General features: G+C 37.7%; 1 protein-coding gene across 2 annotated transcripts in view; it reads left to right on the forward strand.

The window, feature by feature from the left end:
- The first annotated feature begins 11,858 nt into the window (after nt 1–11,858).
- myo7aa (myosin VIIAa) overlaps nt 11,859–12,275 on the forward strand; it is a 41,240-nt gene continuing 40,823 nt past the window's right edge. For both annotated transcript variants that reach the window (XM_079620448.1, XM_079620449.1), the window contains exon 1: nt 11,859–12,074. In XM_079620448.1, coding sequence (XP_079476574.1) covers nt 11,994–12,074 — 81 coding nt within the window. In that variant the 5' untranslated portion in view covers nt 11,859–11,993. The remainder of the gene's footprint in view (nt 12,075–12,275) is intronic.

The following is a 12,275-nucleotide window of genomic DNA, read 5'->3' on the forward strand; positions in this document are numbered from 1 at the left end:
ATATGTGTTCTAGCTTAAGCACACATGGTGCAAGTAACGAAGCCATTGATTAGTCACATCAGGTGTGCTTGAGACAACACCTGTTTTGCAGATTTGTGCTGTTGTGGGGGATTCTATTCAGGGGGGTCGAATAATTTTGAGACTGCAGAAGTCATTAAAAGTTACATTTTCAGTGAATTAGTTGAAACCACTTGAAACATTTGTGTTGAGTTATTTCAATTACTTTTGTCTGAGTTGTTCATTGCAAACAGCTGAACGTGTGTGTGTGTGTATATATATATATATATATATATATATTAGTTCAAACCTTCCTTATTTGTACTGTATAAATTAATCAATTAAAACTTTTACTCAAGGTCCAAATCTTACCCACAATACATAAATACATATCCATAAATGCACATGCATACACAAACATATAACATTTTTTAAAAGATAGTCATTGTTCTACCAGGAGACAATTATACCAGTGTTTCCACATACGGGATTGGTAGCGTATAGTACTTAGCCGTATGTTAGTTAATTATTATTTCATTTTGTGACTCATTTAGCCGCCACATGTATTTAAACATTAGGTTTCTTAAAGTCCGCATGAACCGGAAGTTGCTAATGACTTTTCTCAAGTGTTGTGACGCATTTCCGAGTGAAACGGAATATTGAACAGAGGGCAGGGTTTTACTTTAGCGCTCCTCCTCTCCATCTCTGGCCCATAGCAGAGTAACGGGTTGAGGGGAGTGGCTAAGCGTTTAACCAACCCAAGCAGTCAAGCCTACGTCATCAGAAAAAGAACCATTCCAGACCCGGAAGTAACTTTTCAGACTTTAATTAAAGATAACTTCGGCAAACATTTTTTTTCCGTGTATTAACTTGCACGGATGAATTGTTCACCACAAGACTAGTAATATCCGCTAACAAAGTAAATAGGGTCAATTTTGATTTCATGCCGACTTTAAAACATGAAAGGTCCTCACTCTTGCAACCACAAACATCTCACTTGCACTACACCTTCTTGGTCTTGTAACATTCTCATTGCCTCGCAACTTTCAATTTAAAAGACTTGCATTTCTAATTTGACCACAAGTGCGCAGTATATAACGGTGTGCAATATGCTTTGAAAAGAGATATCTCTAAAGGGCCGTACATGCCCTAAATTTACGTAAGAGAATATTGTCTTTGTGCATACATCATGCGACATTGTAAATATCTTCATCATCTGTCATTTTATCAGTGATAAAATGACCAAGGTATTTCACCTTATTACAGACAAGCTTATTATTAGCCAATTTTAAATCTGGGTAGTTCAAACATTTATCATCTTTAGTTCTACTGATCATGACAACACTCTTATTGGCGTTATATTTGATATCATGTTCCACACTATATACAGATTGTAAGAAGCTGCTGTAATCCAGCACTACTTGGGATACAAATCACATACACTTCCAGTTAAAAGTTTGGTATAATTAAGTTTTTTTTTTTTATGATTTCTGAAGGATTATGTGACACTGAAGACTGGAGAAAGTATGCTGAAAATTGAGCTTTACTTCACAGGAATAAATGACAGTAGTGTATTTACAGTAGGCCTACATACAATGTATGTACAGTGTTTTTGATTGTTATATAACTCCTTTTTAAGATGGTAATGAATATGGCAGACTTGCACAAAAATGAATGCACATCTCTGTAAATGTACCACATAGGCATATGTTATGAGAGGCATCCTAGAGAATCTACTTGTCATCTCCAGGTTTCATTGCAGTAAACTTCAGATGTCAAATCAAATGGCCCGGAAAGCAATGACCTTTACATCAATAACAGCCTACAGTGAGGCCTACTTGTAAAATACTGGCTGTTCATTTACATTGAGATTTTGATTGTCGCTGTAAGTCTTTTTATGTAGTGTATCTCTTGCATGTCTAGAGAATGTTTCGTATTGCGTGTCTGTGTGTGTGTGTGTGTGTGTGTGTGTGTGTTTAACTTGTCGTGACTCGTGAGCCGCCTGCTCCCTCCTGTCACTCATTCTGTGTCTGTCCTCCTGACTCCTCCCTCCCGTGAAGGATCAGTGACCGTGAAGGAGAGAGGACTGAGTGTCGCTAACCCCATAGTCATCCTCATACAGCAGTGGAGGTAGGTGTCACACTCAGAAGACGACACACAGGCCTGTGCTCTTCATCCAGAGTCATTCTTCATCTCGTCTGACGCACCTGTGGATGTCTGGAAACACACAGAACACAGTCTTTCCTGCGTTGTGGTAAGTGACCAGTGTTTGGTCCTTCATGTAGGTTTAAATCGTATTACTGAAAGCATTTCTACCCTTTTATTTCACTTTGTTTATTCATTTATTCATTACATGTATCCCTTGTACAGTTATTTGATAGTGCTGATATACCTGTTTATGGATGTATCTCAGTAAATTTGTAAATAGCATGATGGAGTAAGTTACTTACAATAATGTCCAGCTATGTTTTTATTCTATTTTTATTTTTGTACAAAAAACATTATTCCCAAAGCATTCTGAAACTCACTATCACATCCTTTACAGTTTATCAGATGTGTTTCTTATAGAGATGACTGTACGCAGTGAAATTGGAGTATTTTGTCTGATGTGTGCTAAATTACAGTGTCTTCTCAAGGACGAGACACCGATTGCATGGAGGTTTGCAAGTTTTTCTTGCTTTTCAGCATTTCGTTTATCCTCTGGCTTGTCAGAATTTGCCCACCAGTTAAGTTTTTTTGCCAAAAAATGACAGCAACATCTAATTAATAATGCATTGATATTTGAAGCAAATTTAAGGAACCTAGAAATCCACTGTTTGCAGTGTGAATACAGAGTGTGTCTGTGAAACCTCTAACTTGTTACATTACCAGTGAAAGATAAATCTAAAGATCAGCTGTGGGTTTAAAATAGTCCTTTATTGGTACTTTGGGCGTTAAGATTTTTCTTTGGCCGCTTGAATCTGTCCTGTCATTGGTCAGAACAGGAATCAGATCGGCTCCCTGTGGTTTTTGGACTAAGAAGTTCTTAAATTGTCCTGATCCATATCCTGTACACGAAACAAGAAGGCCTCCATCTCAGTAAGAGGCACCACGAGTGTTTTTTAATGTTAATTACAGTCAAGTTTATTTTACATTGAGTCTTCAACATGTTTGTTCTTTTAGATTTGTATTTATATATTCAACAGCAGTTAAATGCAGACAGCTTTTATGCCTGAAGGTTACAGTTGGAAATTATTAATTGATTAGTCAATTGGATTTGGCTTGATAAATTGGTTTAGACGGCATCAACGTGGTTTTAATGGATGTATAACACAACCCTGATGTAATCAGAGAAGAACCTTTAAGGAAGTTCAAATGCTTAGAAAGTCATAGACACCCCTCCATTTTTTTCTAGTTCAAATCTATAATGATTTTATTTAATTATAAAATCAAACTTATTTATTATTATAACTTTATTTATTTAATTTATTAGAATTTGAATGGTATGATATTCTTATGCTATTGTTGTCATGTAAATGCCGTGGTGCATGAATATGATCATCATTCAGTTGGTATTAAAGTACTATGATATTTGATAACATGGTATCGCCACAGTACTGTACTTTTTGTGAGGGAAATGAAAAGAAATGTGTGGCTCCTCAACACACAGACCCAGTCCCGTATTTATTAGTCTGTTTAACCCCTCTCCCGTGCATCTGGAGTGTGCAGTCTTTATTTCCAGACGTCAGCTGGTTTAATTAGACAGTAAAATATTAATGTCCATGTGAATGCAGCTCCATTCAGCACATTTATCCTGTTCGCCCCTGCGTGTCCAGCCCAGATTAACCAGCTAGACTTACAGGAACTACACCAGAGTCTGGACCAGAGTTAACTAAAACATTAAGTTACTTGAAATAGATAGATAGATAGATATAGATAGATAGATAGATAGATAGATAGATAGATAGATAGATAGATAGATAGATAGATAGATAGATAGATAGATAGATAGATAGATAGATAGATAGATAGATAGTTAGATAGTTAGTCACGATGGCTTAATGAGATCATGTTTATCAGGAGGTCATAGGTCAGCTGTTGTCAAAGGGAAGTTAAATGGAGGAAATGTGAGGCAGGTCGTCCACGGCTGAATAATTTAGCATGAGAATGTTTACAGCTGCTATTGTCTTGTTTGTTTGACCTTTTTTCCTTTTTTATAGACTTTAATTTACTGCTCTTGCTTTTGATATGTTATTGTTTGTTTCTGTTCACCTGGTTCTTAAAGGAACACGCCGACTTTTGGGGACTTTGGTATTCACGGTATCCCCCAAAGTCTATACATACCCTTTTCATCTCCGTGCGTGCCGTAACTCTGTCTGACGCACCCACCGCTAGCCTAGCTTAGCACAAAGACTGGAGGTCAATGGCTCCAGCTAGCATACTGCTCCCAAAAAGTGACAAAATAACACCAACATTTTCTTATTTACTTGTTGTGATTTGTATAGTCACAGCGTGTACAAATAACAAGGTCACATGAGACACAGCCATCTTCTAACTGTATACTGGGAACTATATTCTCAGAAGGCGAAGCACTGCTACTTGGGCGGAGTGAATCAACATCACAATAGGGAAGTAGTTTCATGCTGATTTTATATATATTTATCTGTATGTTTATCTAACTTTCAGTGGTTGACAGTAATTCAATTTCAATTTAATGTGCAAGACAAAAACAGTACGTGTTGCATGAGTAGTTGCCATGTCGCTCCGTCAAAAAAAATCTAAATCTTATGATTAATATTCTATCATTTTTACACATGCAGGCTTATGAACTCATATTACTTGAAAGACTATTTGCAATATTTTTACTTTTTTGTCATACAGTATTTGTATAATAAAACAGCTAAAGATTATTACAAATTGTGAGAACTGACAAATGGAAAATAAATTAGGTAAGAGTTAAAAAAATATCCATATTTGTTCTTTCTTTCATATTTAAATGTTCAACATTTGGTGTTGATAAATCAAAGTAAAATTAAAGTAAAATAAAACAAACAAACAAGGTAAATAAGTCAAATAATCATTGTACAAATCGAGTAAACAAATAGTATAGACAAGTGAAATAAAGAAAGGGTGTAAAATTAATTTTAAAGAGAATTTTAACAAGTTTCTCAGGTCAAGTGACCGATAATCTGAATATAATGCTCTGTGCTTCTCTGTGTGTTTGTGTCGACCAGAAGCATTTTGTTGGTACAGTATTATGATGATGCACTTTAAAAGAAAGTTTGCAGATGTGTATGTCATGATTATGTTACCAGGCTATGATAAGCACACTGTATGAGTGTTGTGGGTAGCTCTAATCTTGATGTGTGGCTCTTTCTCAGGGTCTCGTGTGGTGACGTCTGATGTCCAGGAGGAAACACAAACAGCACAGTCATGGTCATTCTACAGCAGGTACACAAACACTTCTGCCGAAGTCTCTGCACCAAAAATGTGACATGAAGTAATATAACGGCGTCTCGCGTGACAGTTTGCAGACTCTGCTCAAGCTGTGTGCGTTCATGTGTTTTGAAAGAGGCGTAGCTTTGGAGAGAGCGCTCGAAAAAGAGAGTGGGATCTCATGCTTTCAAAGCTAGCTTGCTTTAGCTAGTGCCATGCTGGCGGTGGTGTAAAGTATTCGAGTAAATGTAATTTGTTATTGTACTTAACTTTTACTTTCTACTCTCTTACATTTTTTAATAAGTACCGGTACTCTTTATTTCTCTCTTTAAGAGTAGTATGCGGTTCCGAATTCAGCAAATTACTCCTTACATTTTGCATGGCACCTAACTTTTTCTGCAGTGGTTTATTTCTGCTACAACACAAGCAATATCGCCATCTACAGGGCATTGAAGGTACTATATCTACTTACTCGCTTATGAGCCCTACTCAGCTTAACTATTCAACAAGACCATTTTACCTGAATGCGAGTGCATTAGCAGGTTGTTTTTGAATCGCAGGTGTTTCATAAATGAGATGAGGGCCGTTGAGGAGGCTGAAACCAAGTAGCCTTTGAATATTTCATTTTACTTCACATTATTTTATTTATCCATCATATTGAAGAGACCTTGAAGAGATTTTGGTTTACTTGTGTGTGTCCGTTTTGAGCACTTGCGCTTAACTGAACTTGACTGTTTGTAGGCGTTTAAGAGACTGCTGTGTAGATATTGATTTATTGGAGTTTTGAAGTGTTCGGTTTTATTTTAATTTTAGACAATAAGCATCCTTCCTCGCAAATGAGCCGTTTCTGTTTTTTCACTAGGTTTTGAGGACTAGTGCGTCTCTAAGCCTACTTTCAGCATGAGTAAAAACCAGATACTCATTGTCATATTGGAATTGGTGGTTTGTAACTTGTAATGGTGTTACACAGTAACGTATCTGGGTTTCACTTTATTTTGATGGTCCCTTTCACACATTCTGTTGACTATAAGTAAAGTAGTAGACTGGTAGGGTTAGGTTTAGAATATGTTTACTTATGTTCAGTAGAATGTCTGTTGGGGACCATCACAATAAAGAGTTAGCCGATAATACCCAGACAGTTTACTAATACTCTAATGACTGCTAGTTGACATGTCGTTGCAAAGTTACTTATAGTCAACACAGAATGTTCAAAAGGAACCATCAAAATCAAGTGTTACCGCTTTTCCTCAAGTGTGGTTTTCAGGTACTCTTTACACCTCTGCATGCTGGCTGTGAATGTGTTTTGTTCTTTGGTTCCTGTAGAGGTCAGTTGGGAACATCACTGGTTTGACATTGAGACACATGTAAACACTCGGTCCAGAAATAAAGCTGCTTCAGTGGAGCGGAGAACGTAAATGCTGTTAACTAATTATCTCTAATCTGATCAGGGTCTCAGTACCACATACTCTGCCCTCAGTAATATGTCAATCTGCATTGTTCTTTCAGCGTGTTGTGAATTTAGCTTTCTGCTGTTTGTCTCGTTTACTTAGTGCTGCTCGGATTAAAGAAGTCGTTTGCATGTCTGGATTCTTGAGTTAAGACTGTTGTTTTCCACAATGTTCTAAAGACCCTCTAATTGTGTGATAATGACAGATTAGGTTCTCAGTTCAACGCCTGAATCTCATTACCAGTGCTCAGTACCAGCAGAAACCTGTTCAAAACAGAGGTGTAGGTGAGTCCGGGGCTAGTTGTCACACTTTTTACTGCAGTGAATACTTCTCAGAGTTGGCTTATTTGTGAAGGTCAGTTTCTGTATAAACACAAATAAGGACCAGGAGTAAAAAAATAAACATTCCCCCCATAGCAGAGCATGTTGTAAGTTGTCACCTTATACCTGCTGTTTATTGATGCTAATTTTAAAAAGAAAAAGTATATATATAAGTTAAAAAAAAAAGTGTGTGTGTGTGTGTGTGTGTGTGTGTGTGTGTGTGTGTGTGTGTGTGTGTGTGTGTGTGTGTGTGTGTGTGTGTGTGTGTGTGTGTGTGTGTGTGTGTGTTTGTGTGTGGACCACAAAACCTGTCACGTGGGTAAATTTTGAAATTGAGCTGAATAAGCTTCCCATTAATGTGTGGTTTATTAGGATAGGACAATATTTGGCCGAGATATTATTATTTAACTAATTATTATTTAATATTATTATTATTATCAACTATTTGAAAATCTGGAATCTGAGGGTGCAAAAAAATCGGAACATTGAGAAAATCGCCTTTAAAGTTGTGCATTTATGTTCGTTATTGTGCTGCATTCACTCACAAAAATAAATGTTTTATATATTTACGGTAGGAAATTTACTAAATATCTTCATGGAACATGATCTTTACTTAAAGGGACTATATGTATCTTTTTAGTTATTTAATTATCTAAAATCAATATTTTTATTCACAAATATGTCCTCAATGGTGTACAAATACCTCGGCCAATTATCTGACTTATCCTTATAAATGAAGAATTTATTATCTTTATATACATGGGACGGGTAGGTCCACGGAGGCTTCCATGTAGGTCCGCCATCTTGCAAAACTATAATAGCAGAGAGGGACAAAAAGTACTAAGCCAACGCGTTTCCACAACGCGTTTGTTCAGAGCCAGCCAGTCACGTGACGTGACTGAAACCAGCAGAAACGCAGGTGCAGAGCAGTGAGAGGCGCTTGAAACTGTACCGGCAAGTTTAAGATAATTAAGATAAATTTTAAGATAAAGTCTGGATTGCATTGTTATTATGGACCATACATATGCCGCGCCACAGGAAAAGAAAACATCGTCGCCAAAAAAGTCAAAAATAGAACGTAAAAGGAAACGTGTCCGTAGATTACAGAAAACAAGAGTTAATGTCGCTAATGTGGCTAATTTTATATAGCTCTCCTTTTTCAAAAACAATCCATTAGCTCAAGTTGTGAATATTTTGCTACGTGCGTAGAACTGTACAGACAATGAAAATTCATTGCTATTGCTAGATATAAATTGTATAAACCTCGGTTGCTTCTCTTCTCTGCCTTTGTAAACTTCCAATTCTGTCAAGATCGTCTCTCGTAGCTGCCGGGCATCTTCGTAATATTGACTCTCGCTCTCCTCCTCTTCCTCATCGTCCACCTCCTCGCCTAGATCCTACTGATCCACTGCCTCTCTGTCCTCTACCTCTACCTCTTCCTCTCCCTATTGTTGAATCATCTGATGATGATATCTAACAATGAACATAATCCAGAAAATATAACGAATAAAGACGGCATACCAGGGTGCGATTTGCCGGTGGGGTGCGTGGGATTTCCCCCTTTCTGGTCAATGTATCCCTGCCTCTGCTTAATTATCTTTATCCCCGTCCCCCTCAAAGTGATCATAGTGCTACACCAGTGGCGAGACGGATCACAAAACTTATCACGGATCCGTGGTTTGATTAAAGTCAATTTTATTTTAAAATGATTACTCACTTACGCTTGAGCGTCTGGCGCGAGTGATTTCAATGTTAAGTCAATGTAAAGACGCGTTTATGCGCGTCTAGAGGTCCTGCGGCGCGGTGTTTAGCGTGGCGCGGTAGACGCGAGCCTCATTCGTGCGTCCGGTTTGCGCGAATGAGGCGAATTGCTATCACAGATAATGTCTTTTCTATCATTTCACTGTAGCTCAGCATCGCGATGTGAACATTATTGCATGATCACAGTTCATATGTGTGGGAAAGATAAGCTATTAGAGTAAAAATATTGCGTTAGGCTACTTCAGTTAATAAGAAAAAATATTTTACAATTCCTGCAAATGCAGTGATGAAGTTCATGTTCTCATGATTTATTTTTATGAATAAAAATGTTTCAAAACACACCCCCCCCCCCTGTTTTTTTCACAAATCGCACCCTGGGCATAACTACTAATTACAATATTTCATGTTTTTCACAGTCAGTAATTCATACTGTAACATTCGTTTGTTTGTTGTCATGTTGCAGTTTGTTTGAAATAACACACCTGTTCACCTGAAGGAAAACATATCGCCTACCGTAGATGCAACGCGGATTTGAAAAAGCGAGGCGCTGGAGAGCAAAATTAGTTTGAATGCAAAATACAAATTCACCACTAGATGGGAGTAATTCCTACATATTGCCCCTTTAATATCCTAATGATTTTTGGCATAAAAGAAAAATCGATCATTTTGACCCATACAATGTATTGTTGGCTATTGCCACAAATATAACCGTGCGACTTGTTACTGGTTTTGTGATCCAGGGTCACACACACACACACACACACACACACACACATATATATATATATATATATATAACTACTTTTCACAACCAAACACGTGAGAAGTGATAAGGAAACAACGCAAGATCACGTGTGCGTGAGACTGGAGTTCTCGCACGAGACTGAAATTGTTATTTAATTTGATAGCCTGCAAGAAGATTTAGAAGAATTTAGAAGAAAAACAGATTATGCAGGAGGAAATGGTTGGGGAGACGAGGGGAGCAAGGATTGTGTGTTCTGCAAAGAGAGTTGATGGGAAATAAATAATTTTGCAATGTGCTGTTGTTGCTGCTGGTCAAGCAAATGTTTGTGCTTTGCTGTTTGATATAATTGTAAATATATCTATTAAAATACTGGTATTCTGGTCTATAACTCATCCCCGAACATCCCGTGGTCCTGTATCTTGCTTTCTCATTGGCTGTAGGTCATTGCTAATTTAGTTTTCAGTCAGAACACATTCACACAGCAGGATTTTAAATCACCGAATCCCTCAGATCGCGTCTTTGATAAATTCACTCTGCGTGATTGTCACTCACGTGAACGAGCACCGATTGCCCTATGATTTCGGGCATTTGTCGGCGATCTCCCAAAACCTGTCGGCGAGCGAAAATCGGGCTTAAAATCGTTCAGTGTGAACTCGGCATAAGACATGCTGCTGCTGCTGCTGTACAATATAGCGTACATAAATTAACCGTAGCAGATCTATACAGGTGGAGCTGGGGAAGGTGGAGAGTTTCTGCAAGCACGCTGAAACTGCTACAGCAAAGCTGACCAAGTATTTGAAGGTTGATCAGCAAGCTCATTGGTTACTGATACAGCAGGAACCAATCAGTTGTGGCCTATAGAGAATGGTGTGATTGCAAGCAGATTGAGTTCAGGACCTATCAGCCTGTGCCATTTAGAGTTTCATGACAGAACTTTGTATTTATTGATGTTTTAAATTGTTGTGGCTAACAGAAATGACAAAATATAAAACAAATGTGACAACTTGCCCTATCTGACATTTATGAAAAAAGTATACAATAGTAACTAGTGACTCTTCACTTATTATATGTCAGTGTTTTTTTTATCACAGCTAATACACAAATGTTGATGGATTTTTTTTACTGAAAAAGATGCTTTAAAAAAAAATGTTTTACTTAAAGACCTTGTAGATATCTGTGTTACAACTAACCCCAGTCTTACAATTCTTAATTATTTACAAGTCTTGTAATTACTTACAATATGTTTGTGCAAATACGGAGAGTTAAATGTTTGGTTTGCGCTATATACAATACTTCTGACATCTACAAATCTCTGTCTCTGTACTGCAACTGTAGTAACAAGGGTAGGGTGGCCATTTCCATAACACTAAAAAGGAGGACACTTTGCGGCATTTAGTGAGGCAAGAATAATTCCATAGGACTCTGGTGCACTCGCAACTACAATACAATTTTGTCCATCGTATCGATGGTATCATGATACAGTGATTCTGAAATAGCCTACTCTATTCATTGCCAGACAATTTGATCTACGATATATCTTGATGTAGACCTATGTGCAACAGAAGAGGCAAAAAAGTGTTTGTTCACAGTATTTGTATTTATTCAAGACATTGTGATGTCTGTTTCAAAAACTGACCACTGAGATGAACCAGTCTTGCAAAGTGCACAGTGCCTGAAAACATAACATTTCTGGACTTCTGGAAATAACAGAAATACATAAATACACAAATGATGAATGCGAAAAATAAATAAATAGGCCTACACATGTAAGTTCTTAACAAAGTTCACCCTCTGCAGCAGCTCAGATCAATCCATGAAAAGTGTCTATCGCTTTTTGGTATAAATTTGTGCTCTTTTGTCCGTTCCGGGTTAATGAGGTCTGACGTTTCGGTATGTTAACGTTATGATATGACGACAGCACATGGAGGCTTGTTTACGTTTTTTTCGTAATTTATATTAATTTAGGTTATTTTCGAAACATGCTGGTCCATTGGCTCTATATGTCTGTAGGATCTGCCAGTGCAGGGGAAACCTCATGAACACAGAACACAGGACTCGTCTCATCTGCCTTTATGTGTCTCTAATCACTGCTGACAGGACCTCGTTTTTAGGACATGAAAGTGGTCATTCACGGGCACGGCTGATAAATTCACAGGGGTACGAGGGAACCTCGCCTCTGTCTGTCACAGTGGAACGAATGGTTGCAGTTGCAGTGATATGTCACCTTAAAGAACACAGACTGAAACGAGGGGTTAGCGGCGGTCAGCGGGTGCCGTAACAGGACAGTGTGTTTGGAATGGGGTTGCAATGGCGATGAAGGGGGCTAAAGCACAGGAAAGGGATGTGAAAACACGCAGACTGAGTTACAAGTATCTCACATTAATACAGGTAAGGATGAGTATTAAAGACATTAATGGTTTAGTTGCGAATAGGACTTTTAATAACGTAAAAGAGATATCACATATTTTTTATTTTTATAAAAGTGGGATTGACTGAGTGAGAAATCCTAAAAGGTGAATCTCATGAGAGCATTACCATTTATCCAAAAATTACAGGGGGAAAAAGATCTTCTTTATCATCTTCTTTAAA

The sequence above is a fragment of the Phoxinus phoxinus genome (genome assembly GCF_949152265.1).
Source record: "Phoxinus phoxinus genome assembly, chromosome: 8".
NCBI classification, from domain to species: Eukaryota; Metazoa; Chordata; class Actinopteri; order Cypriniformes; family Leuciscidae; genus Phoxinus; species Phoxinus phoxinus.